The sequence below is a fragment of the Lepidothrix coronata genome, unplaced genomic scaffold (assembly GCF_001604755.1).
Source record: "Lepidothrix coronata isolate B3197 unplaced genomic scaffold, Lepidothrix_coronata-1.0 Scaffold6, whole genome shotgun sequence".
NCBI classification, from domain to species: Eukaryota; Metazoa; Chordata; class Aves; order Passeriformes; family Pipridae; genus Lepidothrix; species Lepidothrix coronata.
The window spans coordinates 9,814,154-9,840,212 of NW_016690186.1; the positions used below are offsets into that span (position 1 = coordinate 9,814,154).

Below are 26,059 nucleotides of genomic sequence, written 5' to 3' on the forward strand. Positions count from 1 at the left end.
ACAGTTTTCTGGATAATATAAATATATGGTGAGATTAGTAGTAACACTTTCAGATGGAAATTATTACATAATTTTAGCCTATTTTATAAATATGAAGAACCCACATTAAGTATGGGCATATCATCATCAGACCATATGTAGCTAGTCTTTCATCTAAAATAAAAGCTTATTTTTTCTAAATCTATGACATAGGATTTTTAGCATCATTTTCTCATTACTGAACAAATATTTTCCCCTTCTATAAATAGAATGTTATACCCCTATTCCAGTATTTACCTTGTAGCAAACAAGGTTACCTTTAATTAAATAAAAATATTCTACATTGGGAATGAGAGGAAAGAAAGAGAGGCTATGTGGAAATGTACAAACCCTGGCTCAGAACAGAACTGGTAGAACTGATCTGAAGAGATAAGGTCAGGAGATGTACTAAAACCAGTTATTTACTTTCCACAAAGGAGAGGTTTGAATAAATAATGTTCTTGACAATGGCTTGCTTTTGAATGTGATTAAATTATTTTTTTCCCAGAGAGATATATGAACGTATAAGGGTATTGCTCTGCGAAGTCCTAAAAAAAAATCAAACCAGAACCAAAACCAAAAGCCAAAACACCTATAAGTGTTAGTGTTAGATGATAAGATAATGTTATTTCTGCAATTCCTTGCTCCTACTTGTTGTCTACTGTGTTTCAGAGCAAATTCATGTCACTTTCAGATAGTGAATCAGAGAAGCTAACTAAAGTTATTTATGCAATGGTAAAACATTCTTTTCAGACTGTTAAAACCAATATATACATATTAGAACAATCTCAAGTCTTACTGAGACTAAGAAGAAGATTGAGTTTGCTGTAGAGCAAAATATGTCAGAGAATGACCCCAAATCATAAGCAATTAACTTCTTTCTTTTCTGAAGATACATATCAAAGTCAATTATATACTTGCACTTGGTAGCAAGAAATCCCCAGGAAAGGGATTTTCACTACAGTGAAAAATATCATATTAAAGTTTCGTGCTTTTAAACATATCTACAGAGTATCCTACTTTATAATTTTGTTGTTAATGTTGACATATACAGTTACCTCTGGAGACTGAACACAGATTTGGGGGTCAAAAGAGCAGGTTCCCTCTTGCAATGTCCTAGCAACTTCTGTTTGTGCTGTGATTGGCAAACTCCTATGAAATTCAAAAAAAGACCAAAGGCAGCAGTATTTACATAATGAGCTCAATAAGCATGTACCTGGAGTTACGAAATCACATAGGAGTTTCTGCAGATAATCTTCATTCCTAATGAGAAGGCTCAATAAATCCAGTGCAGTTCTGTCTGAAATCAGTGAGAGTCTTTCCTGTGATATTACAAGGGTCAGAGACCGATTTTTGACATTAGAAGAGGCCAGTACGAACATCCAGTCTGACCTTTGCATAAAGCAGGGCAAAGAATGGCTCAATAGCTTGAGATCTTTTAGAAAGATAGCTAGCCTGACTTTAAAGATTTTCTAGTAATGGAGATTGTAATCCAATTCTGTTTAAGTGATTAATTGCTTCAGCTGTTACAGAAATGCATTTTATTAGAGCACAGAGATGGATCGGACCACAAGGCCACACACAAGAAATTCTTTGTTCTATCTTTAAGTATAAAAAACTAAGAAGCATCCATTTTTCTTTAGGCTAAGTAGCCCCAAGTACTTAACAGAAATTAAATAAATTTTTAAAAATGTTTTAAAATAGAGATGTTGCCATATAATTATAGGCTTTTGCCCTTAAACATCCCCAAGTGGGTCATAGATGTAGTCAGATATTCATTTCATGTTGCTTGATTGTGGCATGTTTCAGAGCCCAGGAAGCCCAGAAACTGGCAGTTAAAGGTAACTGGGGGCTAAAATGGCCCCTGGTCTCACACAGACAGAGAGATGGCTGTAGATGTGTGCTGCTGATGAGAAATCCAAGGCAGGGCCTCTCTGGGGACAACGGTGCAACATGTTCAAATGTCCCAGTTATGAGAGCAGCCAAAAATTATGTGCTGGTTCCTGGCCCCAGTGTCTGGGTGGTGGCCCCAGTGTCTGCTATGCAGTCAACTCGTGGCAGAGTTCAGCAAACTCAGCTCCTCAGTCTCACCCCATGCCCTTTGTATTTCTGGAGCTGTGCATCTGGTGGAGCGCAGGCCCTCCTGTGCTGCAAAGGGGTGCAGGAGCTCTCCTTGTTGCTCACTACACACAAAATGGGGAGGTAAGCCACACGAAGGGCTCCCATGCTCAGGGTAATTTTGGCTGTGGCTTGCATAGACTGCAGTTCCACAAAGAAGACACTGCTCTGCAGGGTGCATGAGCCACCAAGGACAGGCTTCCACAGCTAACCAAATGTCTTTTCTCTTTTCCTTAATGAGAAAGACTTTGTTATTCTCTCATCACAATATGCAGTTCTGATTGATATTTACTGGGCTCTGCATGACCCGTCTCTGTCATCTTTAGCGTGGTTAATTGGAATTATTGAGCGGCACCCGGGCCTGGCAGGCTGGGATTCACCCCTGTTGGGATGGTCCTCACCTGCCCACCCTGGCCTGCTTCTGCTCAGCCTTGCTCCCGTCAGACTGAATTAAGCTGCGCTGTCAGGAGCCAGGGACCCTTCAACAGTTTTCCAGCACAAGCAACACTAAATTAGTGTTTGGTAATAGGCTGCACACTGTTTTGTAATAAGAAAATATGGATGATTCTATTTATTCCCTCTCACTCCCTGCGATGATAAGAAATGTTCTAATTCATTATTAATTTGTTCCAACTATTTCTGGTAAATCTAAACTATGAATAACTTTAGCTATGCCATTAGCAATACCTCAGAACTACAGATGGATTTTTGTTTCAGGACACAGGCACATGGCAGTTCCACTGTTTCTAAAGGTGTACCCAAAATTCTGTCACATTTGGGTACAAAACCAGTGCTGCTTGTTCACCTTGGGTTACATCTGCATCTAAAGCAACCTGGAACACAAAAATATTGTGGCTATTATTTGTCCAGTAGAAATTATCGTAGCTTGGCAGCATTCTGTGAAACTTTTTATATTCAATCTGCTTAAGGATTTACCCTCCCCCTGAACATTAGACCGAATGGAAAGGAGAGTGGGAATAGACCTAGAGCTGCTGCCAGTGCTAAAGGCTTTTATTTTGCTGTGTGGATAAGCAAGATGTTTAGTGACATTTTGTAGGTTGCTGACTTTAGTGTCAAATAGGCCTTTTGAATATTAAATCTTAAAAAATTTTTTTTTTGGTTGATGTTTTCCTTTCATAATTTATTTCTCTACTCTTCATATATAAATGATTGATCAAAGAACTACTGTTGGAAAGCATCAAGGACAATTTTTTTCTTCTCTTGCAGAATATGAGTTTATTTGGGTGAAAGATGGGAGATTATAAATGTATTTATTAGCCATCCAAGGAAATTTTCTCTCACAGACACACCATGGTGGTACCTCCTTGTGCAAGCAAGTCCACTGTTTGGTCTTTCATTCATTTAGAAAGTGAGTTTCTTGCCTGTGTGTTTGGATGGGAATGACTCTGTTGTCATAGCCATGTGCCTTAATTTACTGAACAAGGGGAGGAGGACACCCACGATGTAAGATCGAACACTGAGCTTCTGTGTGGGCAATCATGCAAGACACAGGCAACCTACTGGCCTTGTCTCTCACCGTGAGCTCTAAGCAGCAGCAAGAGCAGAATGACTGCACTGATGATGCTCCTACATTGCTCCCCTGGGAATAATTGTCCCGCCTCCTCACTTCAGAGAAGAAAAGAAAAAAATCCCAGTCTTTTTCTTTAGAGTGCATATGTTTGAGAATTTTTTGTAACTATTTGCTTGGAAATAAAAGGCAGCAAGGAATTATCTGGAAGATTCTTGCAAAGACTTCACTAATGGTTGGTGGTCACCTGCAAAGAGGCTGGCTAGGCTCCTGGCCACCAGGTGAGGCTTGCCTCTATCATCTCTTGAGACAGTTGCAGTCCCAGTAGTGTTCCTGGTTGTTGTTCTCTATTTTTTCTGCTTGTACCTCCTGCCCAGAAAATCCCTGGCTGAGCAAGCTTCTCTGGATTATAGCTTTGAACCTTCAGACATGAGAAAGCACACAGATGTGTATGCTTTCTACAGTGTGCCTAAATATTTTGCTGCTTTTACTTGAAGAAATCATGAAAGGGAATGGTTTAATAAAAGACAAACAAATCTGTGAATGAAATACTTCAGTTATCTCTGTCCCTGAGTTGATTGCCATCTAGCCTCCCTGAGGAAAGTGGATGTGGCACCGTGGGTGCCATGTCTCAACTGGAAGTGCTGAAATGTCCGCCAAGCCCTGCTTCTCCTGCTTGAACTTTAATAACTTCTGTTCTGCTGCCAGGCAATTCCTATTTAGCCAGTATCAGATGACCACAGGTACAGATGATGACTTCATGGACGGGTTAATCTCCCCTCTCACAAGTCCATCTTTCCTAGCCTTTGGGGAGGTGGAGGAGCCTGGAAAGCCAAGAAAAGATAAAAGTTGGTGTTATGTTTATAAAGCTGATGCCGATGTACTCTTTGGCATACTGGTCAGCAATGGGTTCCCTAAGCCATCCCGCTAAGAAAGGAGGCCTGGGGAAAGATAATAACAATATAGGTGATAAACCCATAGTGTGTGTGTGTAAGAGAGAGACAGCTGGTTTGGCAGGATTGCTTGTTTTTGAGAAAGAAGATTTCATCCTTTCCTATATTGGCAGAAATACATGTGCCCTTTCATGATAAAATTATGTATCCCAGGTATATCAATCTTCCAGGTTCCTTTTAAAATATGCAGCTAAGATGGGATCTACTGAGAAAATATGAATACAGTGGCTGGGCATCCAACAGGTGTGCATGAGGTATCTGGCTTTATGGACCAATAGAGTCCAGTTTGATAGACTGCTCATAGTATTTTTTATAAAATATGCAGAAATATAAAAAAGGGGTTTTCTGAGGAGTGAAAAAGATACCCATCATGGTACGTGATGAAATACGCTCCTTTGAACTAAAGCTATAGTGGTAGGGTTTACAACAGTCAGTCTCAATCAAGCTTAACAAGGATCAGAGAATGTAAGCTCCCCTAGAAACATCTATAGAATTATAATTCTCTAGTTAATAAAATAGATATTTAAAATAGAATAGTCAGATAAATTAAAAGGTCTAATTTAAGCTGGTAGGAGAAAGATGAAGGAAATTCTGCCAGTAAAAAAACCCCCACTTTTCTTCAGATGCTGCCTTAGTAATTTGCCTTAGAGGCAAGTATTATAAACCTTAAATCCCTCTCAGCCTTGAAATGACAGAATTATGTAGAAATTTACTTGTACGTGGAGACCAGATTTAAACCTTTACTTACTCAGGCTCAACTGCAGTCATGCCATATGCACATTCACATTACACACATGCCCCTGTGACGTGGAATGAGGTGCTATGAAACTTTTATTGACATGAATTGTGTGTGAGTTTTTCACTCACCTTGAAGAGCTTAGAAGCTGTATTTTTTGCAAACCATTCTGACATCTCTCCTGCATGCGCAGTACTACCAGGGTGGCACTGGGTTGCTACATAGAGTCTGTAGCCGCAGGTTTGTTTCATGGGAATCTTTACCCCTATTATTTCAGGCATCCTGGTACCTTCTGTAAGGATCTGGGCCAGTTGGGAAGGAGGAGAGGAAATGCAGCTGTGTAAATCAAAAGTCACTGAAAGTAGCTTTTCAAAAGTGAAAACAGACAGAGCTTTAAAATGTACTGCCTGTGACTCTGGTCTCTTCAGAAAGAGGGAATGCTTTTGCCTGTTCTTTAGACTGACTGCGTGTTCAAGCTTGCAAACCGACGTTATCCACACAATCCCTGCCATGCTGGTTTCTAGAAAAGCCCTTGTTTACACCTGCTGTCGCAGAGTCATGTCAAAGGAAATCAGAAAAAAACCCCAGCCCCCAAAGCCCGCTGAAGGGGAGCAGCGGGCAGCCCTTCCCTGCTAGCCGCTCTCACAGCCGGGCCCGGGAGCCCGGAGGGAACGCGGGAGGGTTTACCTCAACCCTCCCCAGCCGGGGAACGGGGCACTCCCGGCCCGCCCGACGGCGGCTTCGCGGCGCGGCCGCAGGCGCAGAGCTGCCGCGCGGTGGCGCCCTCCGCTCACGGACCGTCCGCGCCCGCGGGCCGAGCGAGCGGCGGGCGGGGCCGCGGGGTGTCCTTCTCCAGCGGGAGCGGGGGGTGACCCCTTCTCCAGCGGGAGCAGGGGGTGACCCCTTCTCCAGCGGGAGCGGGGGGGTGACCCCTTCTCCAGCGGGAGCGGGGGGGTGACCCCTTCTCCGGCGGGAGAGGTGGAGTACCCACTTCTCCAGCGGGAGCGATGGGGTGATCCCAACTCCATCGGGAGCCGCAGGGTGCGCCGTCTCCAGCGGGAGCGGTGGAGTGACCCCTTCCCTAGCGGGAGCCGCGGACTGCCCCCTACCTCAGCGGCCCCGCCGGGCGTCCTGCCCCGTCCCCTCTCGTGCCGCCGGACCTTCCTGGTCCGACACGCCCGGCAGGGAATGACAGCTGGGGTAGTAGCGTCCCGCTCCGTTCCCAGTCCTGTCCCCCCGCCCGGGATCGCGTCGATGGCCATTTGTACGGGAATCGTTCATTCACGTTAAATTGCCTTTATCTCCGGAAAAATATTGAAACCTTAAATGACCGTAATAGGAACGTAATTGTATGGTGTGTTTTTTGTTGTTGTTGTTTTTGAGAAATCGATTTGGGCTCAAATAACTCATCCAAGCATGTTACACCAAAGCCATTCAAATAGGAAACAGGAGAACTATATTATTGCTGCTTCCTGAACTCTCTGCTTATGATCGAAATAATTAAAATATGTAGTAATGGCTCCTGCAGCCTGGATTTCTTTGGGTAATTCTCGGAAATGAAGGACACATTTTCGGCCGCGAAGGGAGGGGAGCGCGGAGACGAGCGCGATCGCAGTGGCTGAGAGCCCGCCGGTGGCCCGCGCCCGGCGCAACACTTGGGGGGAAAATTATTCCGGCGGCAGGGAAGTCCCCAGAGAAGGGATTTCCTTCCCGGTCCCTCCGGCAAATCAACTTCTTCTTTTTTTTTTTTTTTTTTTTTTCCCTCATGGCGATGCTCTTCCCTCCCGCTCTGCCAAGCTCTGCGAGCTGCCTATCTGTCTCTGCACAAGGCGGAGAGGAGGGGGAGGGTCGGGACAAGGCGTGAGCGGGAGGAAAGCCTCCCCCGCCGTCCCTGGCCAGTGCCGGCCGCGCGTGGGACCCTCCTTGCAGGGCGGCCGTGGGGCTCGTCCCTCACGCCCCACGGCTTCAATACACGCAGGGCACTGCTGGTTTCCCCGGGGGGCGCCTTGCGTAATGGGAACAACACTAACATTCCTTAAAGAAAAAAAAAGAAAGGACTCGGGAAAAAAAAAAAAAGGCGCTTGTATCCCCAAATCTCTGTGGAAGTGGGGGGTTCCGCACCAGGGCTGCTCCGCCTGCGCGCTCAGAGCCGGGTGGCTCCGCGGGGGCCTGTGCCCAGCGGCGGCCCCGGGCGGCGTCGTGGGCTGAGCTGGCCCAGCGGAAAGACCCGGAGCAAAGACGCGAGGAGCCCGACAAATCCGGGGACCCCCACTCCGCCCCAAACTGCCCTCCTCCCCCTCCTGGCCCCTTCTCATCTCAGGTAAAACTTTACCGTGGCGAACATCCTTTTAGATTTGTGGGATAGGTTGTGGGGGTTTTCTGCGTGTTTGTTTGGTTGTTGGATTTGGTTGGGTTTTCTTTTTCTAATTCTTTTTTTTTGGGGGGGAAGAGGAAAGTGTGACTTGGTGTTTATGAGAAGCTTTATGACTCCTGATAAGCTCATCTTTGAGGACGACACAGAACTGTGTTCCTTGAGGAATTGGGGTGGTGACGTCTTTTCTGATACCCGATTATTACGTGACTGAGAAAAAAAAAAAAGGCATTTGATTCATGAATAAAAATCCGGACACCACCACGGGGGCAACAAACAATATTGCCCGTCCTCTAAGGCAACAAGCAGGCAAATGTTTACGAAGAGGGCTCTTGCTGAAGCGGGGTGTTTGCAAAGATTTTCTTGCTAATTGCGTGTCAGACGGAAGGCTGCGGAAGGCTGGTCAAGTTTGGAGCCGCCGTGCAGGAAGAGAAGAAGAGAAGGCTGAAGGCAGGCGCTCAGTGAGGGGAGAGATCTGGGGAAGACAACATCGCGCGCAGCCAGCCCGCGGCTCCCGCCTCCGCTCCTTCCCGGGCTCGCTTGCTCTCTTCCCTCTTCTGCGCTCCTTTCTCAGGCGACATATCGCTCCATCCCTCTTTCTCCCTTCCCTTGTAGACCCCACTCCAGATCTGTGCTGCTACCTGCAAACTTTTTTCCTTTTATCTTTTTTCGCCCCTTCCTCTTTCTCTTTTTCTTTTTGGAGTGAATTGCCCTAAAACCAGCAAACAACTAACTGCTGCCGCTTTTGCGTCTTCTGCATCTTGCGCGTTCTTCGCCCATCGGAGAGGCAATGCCACGAGGGTTTTAACTCCTTTCGGACGCCACTTGGGAGAGAGCTCGATTTCTCCCCCTCCCTATTTTGGGTCTTTTTTTTTTTTTTTTTTTTTCTCCAAGATCTGCCGGTTTAGTTTCACAGCCAAACGCTCTCAGTGCCGGGTGTCTAGAGTTTAATGGTAAGGACACGAGGCGGCTCTCCGGGCCTTTCCGCAGCGGTCCCGGGGAGGGCGGGCGGCCGGGCACCGACGGGGCGGGCACCGGCGGCAGCGCTCTGCGCTGGGCACCGCTCCGTGCCTCTCCGTGCCGCTCAGCGCTTGCACCCGGCTGCCCAGGGCTCTTGTCCCCCGGAGACACGCTGCCTCCCTTCTCGGCAGGCAAGGCCGGGGGCGTGGTGGGTCGTAGGGTGGTTTGTTTTTTTTTTTTTTTGGTGGTTTTTTTTTTTTTTTTTTTTTTTTTTTTTTTTTTTTTTTTTTTGACAGCAGGTTTCCTTTCCCTCCCGCACAGAGTGGCAATGTGTAGCAAAGCGATCTTAGCACTCCTGGTCTATGGCATAATAATGCACTGCAGCGTCTACTGCTCACCTGCGGCCGGACTTCAGTACCCAGCACTGAGGTAGGTCCGTCCCCTTTCCTGGGGCTCTGTCGGGACCCCTCCAGCCCCCCGCTGCCCCAGCTTAGCTAAGGGCAACGGAATCTTACTGCGGAGAAAAGTGGAAGGGGATGTAGCGGAGAGTCATCAAAGGAAAACCCCTCCACTTAGGCTGTGTGCCCACCCCCTCTGCCCCGGCATACGACCCCTCCCGGTTGCAGCACTGGCATCCCTCAGGGCCGCTCCCTGGGATCCCGGCGCTGTAAACCTGCGGCCTCTTGTCCCCGGGAGTGGGGGACTTGCTCTGCTGCGTCTCGGCTGTAGCGGGCCGAGGTCCCGGCTGCATCCAGCAGCTCCTCCCCACCTGCCCCTTGTCCTGCGGGGGCCTCGGCCGTCTCCGGCTTCCCGCAGCTCGCCCAGGGTGAGCATCGCCTGTCCGGGTCAGGGGGAACGGGGCGCGGGGACTGGTGCGCCGTTGTCTGCAAGCATGTGAGAGCTGTCATGGTTCGTGTAGCGGCATGGGAGCGGGTGGGAATTCAGTCTCTTCCCCTGTTTACCTGACTGTATAGGACAGTCCTTCCCAAGAGGGAAGGGGGCTGGCACGAGGTTGTTTGGTTTTCTGTGTTGTTCGGAGTTGTCTTGCTGTGTGGGCTGATGCCTGTGCTGTCACTTTCCAACTGGGAGTCGTGGGCGTTTGAACCCCACTGTGTTTGGGGCAGGAGTGAGGGACAAGTGGGGGACACCCAGAGGCATCGGCACAAGGGAGTATCCCACGCTGGGCTGCGGCTGGGGGCGCAGGGTACGCGGTACGGGATGGCCGATGGCAGCCTCGTCCCACCCTGCTTGTCGCCTGTTTGGGTGACCGGTGTTGTTCGGCTTGGGGGGAGTTTTGGGTTCGGTGCTATCGGTGCTGTCGTCCTGCTCCACCGGCGCTTAGCTCTGTTCCGCCGTGCCCTGCGGGGGTCACTGCCGTGCGGCTCAACTGTGAGCGCGGGGGGGGGGGGCATGCCGGGCGCGCAAGTTTGTCCGAGGAGGGTGTCCCTTTTGGGGCTCCGAGGTGTCCTTGCAATAAGCGGGAGCCCGTCGGGGCTGGTTTAGAGCAGCCCCGTTCATCTCCCTGGTCAGTGCGACTGGGGGGCAGCAGGCTCGGTGGCCTGCGGGGCCATTAACCGGCAGCAAGCCGGCCTTCCTCATTCAAGCGCCTGAATTAGCAAGAGTGGAACACTTTAGCGGCATCTATTATTAATACCTCTGCTAAAGCTCACTGACAAAAATAGCTGCCTCTAACGTGCAATGACCTACATCGTACTGCAGAGAGGGAGGCAGAGAGCATGGGGGGCGGGGTGGGGCTGGGACACACACAAAACTGGCGCGATCTCAAAGTGCGGAGCCACCGTTCAACGAAAAACAACCGGCGAAGCCCTCCCCGGCCCGGCGGGCGCTGCGAGGAGGAGTGGGGCGAGGCCCCCGGCCCCGGTGGCGAGGCTGGCGCTCACCGCCCCGTCTCCGCCGCGGAGGCTGCTCGGTTCCCGCCTAGCCTCCGGCACACGAACGCGTGTGTGTGCGGCAGCCTGCGCGGGTTTGCGCTCCGCTCGGCAAGCACCAACCCTGGCTGTGGCAGAGAGGAGCTATTTCTCGGGCCGGGGCATGGGCCGGGGGGAGCGAGGGGGGGGCAACGTTTGGGGGGTTTCTCGGAGCACGTCTGACGGCGGGTGTGTTCCCTCCTCCGCGGTCCTGCCCCGCAGAGGAGGCGGAGGGCGGGGATGGGGAGCGGGCGGGTGCAAGGAGGGGATGGGGGCAGTCGGACGGGGCTCCCGGGGTGCCCGGGTCGGCTCCGACGAAGGGTGGTCACCGACGCAGTCGGAAGCCGGCAGCGGGGAGTGGAGCGGAGCGCCCCGCGGAGCCCGGCTGACTCCTTCTCCTTGCTGCTTTCGTTGCCAGGCTGGAGGATGAAGTCTACGACGAGGACGGGAACACCCTGCAGGACTTCGCCTACGACCACGAACCCCTCGGCATAGCGAATCCGTCCTCCATGATCGGCGAGATGTACACCTTGTATTACCCACCGGAAAAGAGGTGACAGCAACTCGCGGGGTGTCAGGCGTGAATTTTGAGCCGGGAACAAAACGGGTCTGACAGAGCCGATTGGGGGGAAAAAATAATAATGGTACTCAACAAGCCAACAGCAACAACATCAAAATAAAAACCCGAACCCAAACAAACGACCACATTGCCCGGGTCCGGGTGCTCAGTGTAAAACCTAGAAGAAATGGAAAAGCCGCCTTACCTCCAGCAGCACGGGGGAGGGAGCGGGGGTGCCACCCGCGCCGGGGAGGGCTAGCGATGCTCCCGCAAACGGAGCAGAAATGCCCAGCCGGCGCGGAACCGAGCCAGCGCGACGGGGAGGGATCTGGGTGGGGACGAGGGGTCCCGGGGGACGCGGGGAGATGCCGCCCTCCGCTCGCCGGTGGGGAAGGATGGTCACCATCATCGCCCGGGCTCCCGCAACCGGCTGCAGCCCGCTCCCGGGCCTCGTCGCTCACCCGTGGGCTCTTCCTTCTGCCCAGGCACGCCGATGGGATCTTCAACAAAGCCTACAGGAAACTCCTTGGCCAGTTATCCGCCAGGAAATATCTGCACTCCCTGATGGCCAAGCGGGTCGGGTAAGGGTCTCTGCTTGCTCTTTTCTGCGGTGGGCGTTGGTGCTGCTAGAGCGGAGGCGCTGAAAGGGCGGTGGCTGGGGAGAATAAGGCTGTCCCGGCCGGGGCCGGGAACGTGTTGCGCCCGCGGTGGGGCTGGGGGAGTCCGGCTCCCCAAGCCTCAGCCGCTCCTGGCCGTGGCTCCTGGCCGGCTCCCGGTCTGCTCTCGACGCAGCGTGAGCCCGGTTGTCAGCTCAGGCGGTCGCGGAGGTTTGGTTGGGTTAATACGCTCGGGCATATAAATAGATAGATAGATAGATATGGATACACACACGCTCTCACACACATATATGTGTGTGTGTATTTATATCTATGTCTCTATAATTTTTTATAATCAACTGATTTAAAATTGAGAATTTGGGCAGCCTCCACGATTTGGTGGGGGGAGCAGTTTATGGGGAGCAATGACCGAGGGCGCGGCTGCAGAGGGGGTGGGGGGAACTTGGTTGCAGCCCGGCGCAGCCCCAGCTGGCGGGCGGGGCTCCCCGGGGCTCCCTGCCGCCAGCGGGGCAGGGGCGAGCCCGGTGCCACCCGCTGCCCTTCGGCAGAAGGTAACACGTTAATAAAGCCCCAGGGAGAGCAGCTTTCCCGGCCGCAATGAATAATTCATGGTGGGGAGATATTGTCTCTCCCGCCGCCGCCACTTGCGCGCACCGCGTCGGGAGCGGGTTTCGGCGCGGCCTTTGTCTCCCCGCGCATCTTACGCGCAACGTGTTGCGCCCGGGGCAGCGGGCGACGCGGGGCTGCGCAGGGCCGTAGGGCGGTGCGGAGGGGCGCGGAGGGGGGCGGAGCGGCCCCGCCTGATGCAGCTGTGCTTCTCGGTGCTTGCAGCGGTGCCAGCGGCGGCCTGGGGGACGAGGCGGAACCGCTGACCAAGCGGCACATAGACGGCATCTTCACGGACAGCTACAGCCGCTACCGGAAACAAATGGCTGTCAAGAAATACTTAGCAGCCGTCCTGGGGAAAAGGTATAAACAAAGAGTTAAAAACAAAGGACGCCGAGTAGCGTATTTGTAGCGATGTGAGTAACCAGCCACTCCTGTGTATACAAAGTCCTAAGGGAGAGAGAGAGAGAGAGAGAGAGAGAAAGAGAGAGAGAGAAAAAGAGAGAGAGAGATAAACCCAACAACAAGAACAAAAAAATCTAAACAAAAACAAAAGTCATTTCCAAACTGACTGAACAATCACCGCTCCTGTGTTATCTAAACATGTATTTATGTATGAAGTAAAGCCATTAAATGAATATTTTGATAATAATATTGTTTTTCTTTTGTACAAAAGCACTAGAGAAACGCACAGATCTACTTTGTGGACCAATCATTAAGTTATATATAATATATAAATATATATATATATACTACTAAGAATACTAAAGAACAATTCTTCATGAAAAGCCTGCACAAGAACAAGAATTCGCTGAACTGTTTATGTTTTTATATAAAATAAATAGAAAAAAAAAGACAATCATTGTTTTGAATATTACTCCTATTTTTGTAACAGAAATTAAAAGGATAGTATTTTTATCCGCAACAGGGTCGAAGACATTAATTATCACCATTTGCTACTGTACATAGAGAAGGATGACCTGCTCCCAGGGGAATTATGAGGAAATTGATTTGGGAGAATTGGTAAAGCAGATACTTCCCCTAGTGAGTCTCAAGGCAGGCTCCTTTGCCACTAGCCTCTCTGATGGGGCAGAGTCCCCTTTCCTCTAGATTTCGATTATTTTTTTTCTCTCCTGCTTTATTTGATTCCAATTGTATCTGTGTTAGTGTCTCCTCAAACAATGAGCTTAGAGGATAATTCTCTTGCAAAAACAACAGCTCGATCCAAATTTTGCATCTCTGTTACCTATTGGAGGGAGAAATAGTTTAAAAAACCAAAACCAAAAGAACAATAGCAAAAATCAAATTAAAACTAAAGAAAGCCAAACTCTTAAACCCCAACCCCAAAATTCCGAACCAGCAGCAAGGATAGTAAGTACTAAGCCCCGTGCACTGTTCTTCTGACTGGCTGGGCAGAGTTGCAGAACAAAGCCAAAGCGGAGACAGGACCCGTTTGGAAAGAGTGGGGAAGTGAGCGGGGGCGGCCCCCAGCGCGCCCCGGGGCCGGAGCTGGTACCGGAGCCGGTGCCGCAGGGTCGAGGTAAGACGAGGCGATCCCACCTCCGATCCGCTACCCAACTGCCCCGGGCAGCTCGGTACTGGACCTGGATGCAAAGTACAGTGTGTTACTCTCCAGTGCTGTCCATGCTTCTCATCATGTGTAATAATGAGCAGGGTTCTTGCCTTTGCATTTTTCGGTCGGAGTTGCTCTTTTCTTTGATTGCTTTTTCTTGTAGACCCTCCCGCCTCTCATCCTCTCTTCGAACTTTTCTGAGCTCTGTTTAACCCACCTGAGTCACCTTTTTGGGTTATGTTCTTTTTGGAAAAAAAAAAAAAGATTGTGAACGCTCTCTCACTCCTTTGTTCTGTTTTATGCAAGCTCTTATTGTACAAGTTTAGGAACCCCTGTTGTAGCTACCACTAAAGAATTATGCACTACTACGAAAGTTTTTGTTCCTTGTTTATTGAGTTTGGAGGTAAAATGTATTTTTCTACATTCTGGCTTATTGCTTAGTAAAATTTATTTCATAAAACAAACTTTTGTCATAAAAGAATGTGTAGTGTTCACCTGTGGTCCGGTTTCTAACGAGATAAACCATTTTCACCTCATCTCTCTATGTACGGACTCCTATCTTACCTTCCACCTGGGGGCTGGTTCTGTCCCCTGCCTGGGCCGGGGGACGAAGGAGAACACGTAGGTACCCGTTTCCTTCCAGCTCACCACACAAACCTTACAGGAGTCTTTCCAAAGACACAACACGAGCCCCGCATCCAAGACGTCGGAAAAAAAAAACAAACCAAAACCCCCTGGCGGGTAAAACCCTCCTTCCCAGGCCGGGAAGGGCCGCCGGGAGGAGCGGAGCAGGGAGGGCAGAACCCGGCGGGGCGGGCAGGCGCTGCCGGCACTGCCTGTCCGGGCTGCCCGGGCTGCCCGCACTGCCGGCACCGCTCTGCCGGCCCTGCCGGGGCGGGCCCCCGGGGCACAGGGACGCGGGGCGCAGTGTGCAGCTTTCGTGCCTTCTCTTCACCTTGTAAATCGCCACGAGTTCACGGATGGCTATTTAGTGGCCCTACGATGCTGCAACACATCGGCTTGCGTTTTAGTCGTCCTTCTGTTCTTTGGCCATGGGCAGAGTGCGCTGTGTTTGTGTCGGCTGTGGTATAATGACATAGGGCTCTCGACGTTTTGTTTATGACCTTATCAGTTAGAGTTCAGTGGCTAGTCGCAAGCATTATGAAGTGATCGCCTAGGTTATTATCCTTTGTACGATTTTTTTTTTTTTTTTTTTTTTAGAAACGCCAACAGCCTTACCAAAATTTGAGCAGATTTGAGATACAGTCATAGTAGGTAGATATTAGTCTTGGAGAACTTTTGTGTGCAAATGAATATAAAAAGAACTTAAACGAAGTATTATTACACACATGATATCTATAACTAGGACTTTGATAACTGTTATATAAAGTGTGTAAAGTTTGTATTAATAAATTTTTGTAAACAATGCAATTTCGTCTAATGTTTGGGGGAGAGAAATCTAGAACCTAACAGTGAAAGCTGCATTTCATTTAATTTATTTTTTTAAAATTAGTTAATTTTTAAGCAGCGTTCTGCTGCAGTGTTTCATGCCTGGGATATCTTTTTATTGAGTCTCCACATTTTATCACCAAATGACCTCTAACATTTTTATCGATGGTTACTACTCTGTTCGAGTAAACAGAACTGCTGAAGTAAAGAGCCTATTTTCACACACACCAGCTCAATAATACTCTCTAAAATATGCAAACCAAACTGGTCGGCGCCTATGGTCCATTCCTCTAACAATTCCTGTGCTTAGAAGCCGTTTATTTTAAGCAGAATCCCGCCTGTTTGATGAGATCTTCACCTAATCCGCTTTTAATGAACATTCTGTATGCGACAATGTGCTTCCAAGCGTCACTCGGCTTGGACAACGGCAGCATCTTTCTTTGGATTAAAGATAAACACTGAGCTGTCCTAAAAAAATTATACTGTAACACGACAAAGAGTTCCTTAGGTTTTACAGTGTAGTAGGTGTCTACAGCGAAAAAGCACAGGGTAGTTTGTCGGCACAAAGTGGAGGTGAGGATACTCAAACTTTCATCTTCACTTTAATTTAGCAATAGCTGTTTATGTTAATTATTTTTTGTTGTAGCTCCGGCACTTTACTCAAGTAAGTAAAGTATCAGCAATTTACTTTAAAGTAAACTCTACTTCTTTCTAAGATCATACAATTAAAAAAACAAAGCACAGGAATTAAATGACAATTTCCTAGCAATTGATTTTTCAAAACTCTTAAGTCCAGAATTTGAAACAAGCTGGTCATATCCTCTCTGCCATGAATTCACCTTCTAAGCTATTTCAACAACAGTATTTTACTGATTAACTGGACAACACCAGAGAATGTAGAAAACTGATGGCATCAGTGGTACGTGTTAGGAATTACTGCAAAGTCAGATAAAAGTGCTCATTAAATACAGATCAGATGAGAAGAATGAAAAAAAAATCCCAAAACATACCTGTTGGGGGGAGGGGGAGAGGACAGCGATTTCCCAGACTTATAGCATAACAAAATCCAGCCACTGTTTCCAAGGACAGCATACAGCAAAAAACTGCTTGTAGGTTTATTCAGTAATTATGCAGTGCTGAGACATATAAACACACTACATTTCCATTTCCTGTCTATCAAAATTGAAAATGTGATTAAGACATCCTAGCTAAAGACCATCTTGGTACTGGTAGCTTGACAATGAAGATTAGGATCGGTCCACCTTAAAGATAAGGTCTTCATGAAGTCCTGGAACTTGTTGAAGATGCAAATTCTGCTGTAAATCACATAGAGATGGTCCTAGCCTCACTCTACTCAAATTCCTCTTTACCAAATCGAATACAGCTTCATGAAGAAGCTCAGCTCTGTTCCCACTGATTTAAACTGCCGCCTGAAATGATACACCTGGAAATTGTGCAATACTGAGTATTACGGCATGAGTTTTGTGGGGATTACTGGTGTTCTGTGTGCTCCTATATGACTAGCAGCAGAAATGGATAAAGCCAGTTGAGGGAACAAGAATGACTAGACAAGACATGGCTTGTATAAACCTCCTCACATTCAGTCAAAATAATAAAGTCCAGTCAATTATTAAAGGAAGCTGAACAGAGCAGACAGACTACTCCATATTCCAACCCTAGGAAATGTGGTACAACACCATATCTGTCACAGAGCTACATAGGTCACCAAAACCAGAAAAGCCAGTTTCTGTAGAGCCCTGTTTTTAACCCAGCTGTAGCCAGCATCTGCCTTTCACAAGATGAGCTTATGAGGCTGTTGACCTCCTCTCCATATGCATTTGGAGCCTTTCAGTCTTCTTCAAAACACACTTCATCTATTGTCTGTATATGTTTTCACCTAGAGTTAAGGAAAATAGAAAATCAGAAAGAAATTTGATCTTTTGTGGGCTTGCTACTTGATATTTTTGCAGCTTACTCTCCCCTTATAGGATAAATAATTTAGCCTTTCTTCAAGAAAAACCTTCAGGGGAAAGCACGTATCTGAAAAATGTAAGGACCTCATTCTTAGCCTCTAGAAGTACATGTCTTCTGAACTACATTCGTGGATTTTTAAGACCCAAGGGGACTCTTATGATCATCTACTCTCTTTTAGATAATACAGGGCATAGGATTTCATGGAGTCCTTCATTTAGCATTTCATTTCTGAGTGAGCTGTTCTGTATGACAGCAGTATTGATTGCAAAGCTTGCATGGATGGCAAATTTACTGGATAAGTTGTTCCAAATGTGGCAGTTTAGCACTCCGTTCCTTGTCTCAGTTTGTCTCATTTTTGAGTCCAGGAGATTTGTAACCTGCTGAAGAATCTCTAATGCTTGTGGATTTCCCTCTGCATGTAGGTAGTCCTAGGCAGAGATTTACTCTCCTCTATGACCTTTCTTTGAGGTAGTAAGGTTGATCTTTAAGTGCTCAGCATGAGGAAGAGTTTTCACAGGTGGCACTATTTCTGAACTATTTGTATTTATTAACATCCTTGCTAAACTGTTGAGACTAGAAATGATTACAGTATGTAGCAGTGATCACTTGAGGATATGAAAAAAAGTAGTAACTTTTCTCTTCTTCGTCAGGGGATGCTCATTGCTAACAAGGGTTGCATTTGCCCTCTTGGCCATTTTGTCCTGCTGTGAGATCATGATCTGCTCATAATCCACTCCCACAGCTAGCTTCTTTTCCAGATGATTAGTTAGCATGCACAGAAGCCATGGCCTGGAAGTGACCAAGTGGTTCTTGGTACCTATTTTGTGGTGTTTTGTGTTATGTTGTGTTAAAACCTTTTTTTTTTTTTCAGATATTTCACCTTATTGAGCTACTATTCTGGGAATAATTCCTTTATTTTCCTGCACAACAACCATGCTTTGTTATCTCAGCTGTTACCTGGCACCCATTTCTGCCACCTTTAGAAAGTGTAGACACATTCCAGCAATGCTGCTTGCGTATTTGTGTGTTGTGATACATGGACCCAATTCAGCTGCAATGCAGATTTGTATAATAATTCCAAAGAAGGATTTGACCCAGCTATAAGTGCAAATCCTGGGACAGAGCAAGTTGAAGTGACTTGTAGCAGGCCTCTAGATCTCCTTCTTTTGCTCTTGGGTTCCTAGAGGCAATCCCATCCTGGCATAGCTGAGGTCCCATTCATTCTTAAACTGTGTGGGACATTTGGAAGTGCTTTTTGCTAAAACCATGGCTCAGTTACTTACCTGGAATATGCACAGAAGAGAAGTAGTACATGATGCATTAGAGGTAATGTGGTTGAACTGCTAAACCTAATGCATCTTTTGAAATAATTAGTTAATTGGCTTTTGATAAGATTTATCTAAATGTAAAAATGGGATTTAGCTTTGAACAGGGATATTTGAGCACCAAAAATATGCCAGTTTAAAAGCAGTGAAGGCAAGCTGTGTTTACCATTTATGCAAGTGTTTGTTTTGATACTTCAATAATGAAATATCTAGGAGAAATAGATGTATTGATTTCTGAAACAGTATAATTTATTTATGACAGAGAAGATCTCTTTCTCTTCAGGCTCTGAGGTCATTTTCAGGCATTCTACTTCAGAAAGAATGTCATGGAGATTTTTGACAGTATGAAATAGAGGAGTGGAACAGAAAAATGACAGTCACTTCTAGTTCTTCTGTGATGTCCTCCAGTGTCTCAATACCAGGATGTCATAGAATCATAAAATACACTGAGTTGGAAGGGGCCCATCAAGATCATTGAGTCCAACTCCTGGCCCTGTGCAGGACACCCCAAAAATCCAAACTATGTGCCTGAGAGTGTTGTCAAAACGCCTCTTGAAGTCAGGCAAGCTTAGTGCCGTGACCACTTCCCTGGGGAGCCTGTTCCAATAGTCAACTACTCTCCAGGTGAAAAACTGTTTCTTGATATCTAGCCTAAATCTCCCCTGACTCAGCTTCATGACATTTCATTGAGTCCTGTTACAAGAGTGAAGAGATTGGTACTTGCCCCTCTCCTTCCCCTCTTGACGATGTTGAAGACCACAGGGAGGTCTCTCCTCCATTTCCTCTTCTTCAGGCTGAACAAACCAAGTGACCTCAGCCACTCCTTATAAGGTCTCCCCTCCAGACCCTTCACCATCCTCATGGCCCTCTTTTGGACACTCTTTAATAGCTTAGTGTAATTTTTATCTTGTAGTACCCAAAGCTGCATGCAGCACTCTAGGTGAGGCTGTGCTAGTGCAGAGAAGAGCAGGACAATCACCTCCTTTGACTTGCTGGCAATGCTGTGCCTGATCCACCCCAGGACACTGTTGGCCCTCCTGGCTGCCATGGCACGCTACTGACTTATATGCAACTTGTCATTGACTAGGACCCCCAGGTCCCTTTCTGCAGCATTGTTCTTAAGCCCAGTCTGTACGTACATCGAGGGTTGCCCCATTGCAGGTACAGAATCCAGCACTTTCCCTTGTTGAAATTCATCTGGTTGTTGATTGCCCATCCCTCTAATTTGTCAATCCCTCTAATTTGCCATCTTCCACAGGCATCCAGGTAGGACCTTGTTTTTCTCATTTGCTGGATCAGCCATTTGGGAGTGAAGGGCCTGCTGATTTCAGGTGGGTGTTGAAAGATTTAAAGAAAAATAATGTATTTTTTTCCTCCCTGCTATACGTTTCTGAAAGTCACGTGCTTTGTCTTCTGACTCTTTGCTCACATCAGAAAGGTTGGTAAGCATCACGTTCTGTCCCTTTTAGCAGGATTAATATGCTTCTCTGATAGCATATATCAATTTTGGTATGCATATTTATAGATGTAGAGGGCAGACTGCCCAGGCTAAAGGGTTTGCCATTCAAGATTTGACAACAAATCTAAATATATATTTATTTTGGACAGATTAGATTAGACTCAGCCTATGGCTGGTCTCTGTTTTGACATTTATCTCCATGGTGAGAAGAATGGTTACTTTTGAGTGGTAGAGTTATGAATAAGTGACTGCCTTTCCCTCAGGAGTGAAGATTAGTGTCACAAGAAATCAGCCGTCATGTATGTTATATACTGAATGTGTACTCTCTTAGCTCCCACTGCTTGGATGGGATTGAAACTTTCCTGACAGTTTGAGAGAATGAAGAGTGCTTGGGTGTTGTGGCAATCAGGCTGCTCTGAAAATGGTTAAACTTTTAATCAGTTGTGAGCTCTTATGTCACCAGAAAAATAACAATATATGTAAATAAAATTGCAAAAATAGCACAAAGAAATCGTTCTCTCCCTTGCTATGTATATATATGCATATGTGCATGTACATACACATATTTCTTAAGCAGACAAAAATGAGAACACATTAAAGTTCCGATATTTATGTGTTGGCCATAGCTAAACTTAGACACAACATCTAATTTACACTGACGTCTTTCTTTAACAAGTTTTGTAGAGGAATGATTTAAGTTCAAGGAAGTGCACTGAGTCATCTGCACGGTGGGCCAGTGGCTGAGCTAAGTTTAGAATCAAGGGGAAGTTTGGATCTTCTGGCTCCAAGTTTCTCCCTTTACACCTCTGCTTTTCTCAAACATTCTCACTGCTTAAAAAAAAAATACATTTTCTGCACAATTTCTATTCTTTCCTTCCTTGATTTTTTAATGTATCCTTGGTTCTTTGGTCTTCTATAGTAAATCAGAGAGTTTAGTTTAATGAGCTATTCAAGTTTTTAAAATCGGGTTAGCTGATGAGCTTGCAAATAGTACCTTGTGACATCTCTGTTTCAGGAGTGCTGAGATTAAAAAGCATAAATGAAAAATGTGAGGTCTGGTCAAGTGATTCAAGTGATACCTGAGTGAAGCCGTATTACCGAGTTGCAGGGAAAAACACCAGATGAAGCTGAGCAAGGCCAATCCAGGACAGCCCACCCAGTACAACCTCTGTTGCTACTTGTTTGATATAAAACTACACATACTCATTCTCCTCAGCCCTCTTTCCTCCAGAGACTTTCTGTGGGCCAATGAGTTTCCTGCCAGACCAAGGGTGTCATGCAGTTTATGGCACATCATGCCCTCTGAGGAATCCAGCTCATTCCTCCACTGAGAGGCACCTCTGAAAACACAGTCATGGCCAGAACAAGGGAAGACCAGAGCACTTTCTCCATAAATGAGTTGCAGCCAGGCTGCTTCCAGCAGGTTATGAACCTGTGTCCTCTGTGGCAGATGTGGGATGCAGCTCTTGTGCAATGTGGGTTAGAGCTTCACGTGCTCCTCTACACTCTTCGGGCACCTTTCCCCAGAACAGCCCAACAGATATTACAAGGCACAACATATCAAATGGTTAATCTGCTGCTACAAATCAAATGGTTAATCTGCTGTTGTACAACTTCTATAAATTTTATTTACTTTTTTTTTCATGGCTCAGAAAATATACAAAGACTAAGGAAGACTGGCCAGACTCTAAGACTATGCATGTTTAATAATTTCTGGTGTCTCTAGCTGATTTGGTGCATTGCTGTGTTTTGCATCAGGAAAGAGTCATGATATAGCTAAGAGGTGATTAAGCCCAGGACTTTTTGTAGCATACTGTATGCAGGCAAGTGGAACTGAAAGGAAGCAGTTTTCTGATTGCATTTCGCTTTGCTATAATAAAATGTAGTTAATTTTTATAACAGTTTCATTTTATTTTAGTTATACTGTAATGACAGCCTTATTACACTACTGTTTATGCTTTTTTTAAGCTTAGTCATTGTTTAATCTTACGAACAGAGAGTCAACTTCATGCCTGATATTTGCTGCAGCTCACACTACTGAGCCCTAACACTATGGCATGGGGACGTATAATCGGTCAGATAACCCGATCATGATAAGAATCCTACCAGGGGAACTCCATACTGTTGTTACTTCCCTGTAGAGATGGTCATTCAAAAAAAAAAAAAAAAAGAAATTAGAATCTAATTGAATCTGTTGAAATCTATTAATTATCAATTATCAGTACCCAACAGGAGTGCAACTGCATTTGCACTGTATTCAGCTTTATTTTACTGATAATGATAGTGTCAATGTTAATGGGGCCATAAAGAGAAGGAAAATGCCACTCAATGTGAGTGCGCTTCATCACAATCTGACCCTGTCTCATTAAAAAAGACTTTTTCAGCATGTGTAGTCTTTTCATATTCCAGATCAGTGGTTCCTAAGGGGTGGGCTTCAGAGTCAGAAAATCACAATACCCCCTTGTAACTTCACAGTAAGCAGCTGTCACTCTGCTAAGATAAATGCCACCTTTTATAAGCTGCAGTTACTGTTCACTTTTCTCCACTCTCCTTGTATCGCTGCTTTGACCTAGTCTGAGTCATTCCCTGCATGGCAAAACGTTTCTTCCTGTGGGCATACATTATGACTGGGGTTGTGTACTGATAAAAGAGGGATAATGCGTCCTCTGACTCCTCAGTGAAATACTTCATCCCGGAATTAGGATGTACACACAGCAAAGACAAAAACCAGCCGGAGTTTGTTAGACTCCCCTCCTATAAGTAGGTGACAGGTCTTTTTAAATGGTAATGAACACCTCGCCTGTGCACCTGCATGGGGACCGGGCACAGTATGAGGCAGGAGTAGAGGGTGTCCAAAGGTTCTGTTGCATCTATGTGCAGAGACCTTAAGAAGGCACCAAAGAGGAAGAACTTTGTTTCTCCACTTCGTTCCTCCTTTGTTCTTCTACTTTGAATTGTGAGAAATAAGGACTGACTGCTTTTCTGCTCAGCTGTAGTGGCAAGACCTTAAAAGCATTCCTATGGACCAGGCCAAGGGCTATCCCAGCAGTTGTTTCTGATGGTCATCAACAGTTTAAGAAATGTCTTCAAATTTGGGCATGTGGAAGGACCATCTCTGCCAAAATGAGCATCTGGACAGCAGTAAATTAAGTACTTGCTACTCATAAGCTACCTTTATACGAGTGTTTAACAGACTTGGACATCCATTGATTTAGTGTCTCCATTTTAAAGTCCATTTTTATTTTAAACTTTGTTTTAGCAATGAGTATCCCATTTTAATTGTGCTCTATATGCTCTTGTGATTTGATAAATTAAATTGTTACATGCATAACCACCTTCTGAAGACACCTTTGAGTATCTATAGTCAAAGTATCATTTCTTGTCTATTCCTTGGCAGGATATACGTCAGCTGTTGGAGATTATGCAAAAGTCACAACTCATTAAAACCCACAAATCTTATCTGAATTATTATTATCTGTTCATTCTTCCTGTCTTGTTTACAATTTAGGGCTTTTCAAAATTTTTTGCTATGACTTATAAGCTATTTTACTTTGTGTTTATACCCAGTACAGCTTTTTATGTATCAGGAGCATTCTGACTTATTTCTCTAACAGTGCCTTTAGAACAAGCACCATAAGAAAGCACTGTATGATAGCTTTGTTATGCTTTCCATATAGCTCCAAAGCCTGAGTTTGAAATCTAGGAGTAAATTTTTGCAACTAAACCACAAATAAATCCAGCAGTGCTTCAGTATCCTTTTGTAATACAAAGCCACATATTTGAATACCGGCTTCAGCTGTTTCTACATCTTGTGTAGTGATTACACTGAAATATTAAAGAAATCACATAATTTTTCACCCATTCTGAGACTTTCACCAGCTTGGTCAAAAAGTAGATTTATTTTTGTTTTGAAATGTTCTTTTTTTCACATATATATGTGCACACCCAATTGTACAGAGACTATAGTATGGCCACCTAGGCAAAAAGAGGTACCAATGAAATACCTGGTAAGATTCAGAATACCCAAAGAGTGTCATATTCCTTTGAAGCTCACAGAGAGGTGCTGCTGGTGCTTGCTGCATTTCATGGCTGAAACACTTTCAAGTACAGAATTCCCTCTGGCTTTCAGTGACTTTCTGCATGCACAGAAATCAGCCCAGGTTCACTGCTGTAGGAATGCGAAAGGGGAAGGCTCGTGCTCTTCTCTGACCACTTGAAATTTAGATACTCTGCATCACAGTGAAAGACATAAGCCAGCAAGAGTTTGTTAGAGTCTGGCTGCCTTAATCAGAAAAAAAATCTGGTGAGCTGAAGATGTCCAGATGGGTTTATAAAGATAAAAATAACAGACTGTGTCCTTCCCCCCATGACAAGAAATAATTCCATGTTGGTAATGCTTCCGCAATATACCACCTCTGCTGCCACCAGGGCACGTTCCACAGAAAAGAGTCTCTCATGATCATGAGCGAGGGCAAGCGGGACTTCAGCAGGAGCTCTGCATGTAGCTCAGAAAGGGAAGTAGTGCTGCAGAATAAGAAGATACCTCCAGGAAAGAGGACTCGACTCAATCAGCAAGATTCGTTGGTGTCAGCACACAGACAACATGGTCAGGGAAAACTTCAGGTAACGGTTTGCACCGGCAAGGAGCTGTGCTGCAGCACTATCTGTTCTGATATCAAATTGTCTTGTGTTAACAGATCCATCATTTTGTTGAGTACCTTATACCAACCACATGGGAAAAGCCAAGCTGACCACACAGTGGACGTAATTCTATAATGAGTGTTTCATCTTGGGTGGAAAAGAGGGTGGAATTCATATCAGATCAATAAAAAGTTACATATACACCAAGGTTATTTTGGGTGCTGGGGTTTTATGTTTCCAAGCCAGCATAAAATCATCAGATTGTTTTTTAAGGAGCATTTTCTCAAGAGTTTTAGCAGTGAAAAGAGAGAATTAGGAGTTTGAGTCCTGCTAGATGTAATTGTAGTCATGACTGTGAGCTCCAAACCAGATCCCTTTCCCCAGGGCCCCCAGTTACTTGCACTCCTCCATCAGCCTTGCAGCAGCCAGGCCCTCTGCTCTCCTTGGTCTGCACATGAAACAGTCTGTGAAGGAAATCTGTCCTTCCAGTAAAGCTGTTCAACATATCTTTTCACAAACCCTCGGTTTTGCACACCTTAACATTCATGGTCAGTAGAACAGAGGAGGGGGCTCAGTGGGGCTTCCCTCTCATTCTGCTGCCTGGAGGGGGCCGGAAGCCACTTGCAAATGCAATGGATGAGCACTTGCAGACAGTGCTTTAATCCTGACATTGATGTTGAATGATATTGAACACAAATGCTATTCTCTTTAATGAAGTCTCTACAGGGAAACCTGGAAACAGCGCTGTAGGGATGGCCTGATGCCTTTGCCAAAGGTGGAGAGGGAGGGTGGGTGGCCCTTTGGTGAACCATGCTCTGCTCAACCAGAAAGATGAAGAGTAACCGAACTTATCTTACAATTCAGGTTGTGCTCTATGTAAAGCTAATTCAGGAACCCACTTGTATTGATTATTCTAACTCTGTCCAGACTGTGAAGATCCTATTTAATATCTTGCTTTTTGGCTTAATAGATATAAATTATATAGGTTTGCTCTTGAACATTAAGCTTGCCACTACTTACCATCTCAAAATTTGACTCCCTAAACAACAGCACTGAGTGTCTTTGCACCTTTAGAGGATAAGGATATGGAGATGAAGTATTAGACTCCTCTTTTACCCCACCCTATCCCTTCACTTCTCTTCCTCACTTTTGGATTTGCAATACGTAAGAAGACTCCTAGTTTTGGGCAAGAGTTGGCATTAAAAGTGCATCAGGTTACTGCTGTTAACAAGCAGCTTGCCTCT

The 26,059-nt window shown here is 46.1% G+C and overlaps 1 protein-coding gene and 1 long non-coding RNA gene across 6 annotated transcripts; both read left to right on the plus strand.

Annotated features, from left to right (window-relative positions):
- Window positions 1-7,576: 7,576 nt before the first annotated feature.
- Window positions 7,577-15,182, plus strand: ADCYAP1 (adenylate cyclase activating polypeptide 1). 5 transcript variants are annotated; one of them, XM_017833740.1, is made up of 5 exons: window positions 7,577-7,673; window positions 9,006-9,113; window positions 11,031-11,165; window positions 11,657-11,752; window positions 12,620-13,043. In XM_017833740.1, exons 2-5 carry the CDS (start codon window positions 9,013-9,015, stop codon window positions 12,804-12,806), a joined length of 519 nt encoding a protein of 172 aa, XP_017689229.1. In that variant the 5' UTR covers window positions 7,577-7,673; window positions 9,006-9,012; the 3' UTR covers window positions 12,807-13,043. The 5 variants fall into 5 exon arrangements, with proteins under 5 accessions (XP_017689229.1, XP_017689223.1, XP_017689194.1 ...); XM_017833734.1 differs by lacking the exon at window positions 7,577-7,673 and adding an exon at window positions 7,707-8,677; XM_017833705.1 differs by lacking the exons at window positions 7,577-7,673; window positions 9,006-9,113 and adding an exon at window positions 10,237-10,684 and having other exon boundaries at window positions 12,620-15,182.
- A 3,994-nt stretch (window positions 15,183-19,176) lies between these two features.
- On the plus strand, window positions 19,177-21,530 carry LOC108506580. The gene is made up of 3 exons (XR_001877805.1): window positions 19,177-19,339; window positions 19,974-20,046; window positions 21,190-21,530. It is a non-coding gene; the product is annotated as an uncharacterized LOC108506580 (long non-coding RNA).
- Window positions 21,531-26,059: the final 4,529 nt, after the last annotated feature.

Bases quoted from the DNA above. Each gene is read 5' to 3' on its own strand.
- ADCYAP1 (XM_017833705.1), top strand. From the start codon at position 10,383: ATGACCTACATCGTACTGCAGAGAGGGAGGCAGAGAGCATGGGGGGCG. The intron at 10,685-11,030 runs GCAAGCACCAAC...TTTCGTTGCCAG, and splicing joins GCGGGTTTGCGCTCCGCTCG to GCTGGAGGATGAAGTCTACG. The intron at 11,166-11,656 runs GTGACAGCAACT...CCTTCTGCCCAG, and splicing joins TATTACCCACCGGAAAAGAG to GCACGCCGATGGGATCTTCA.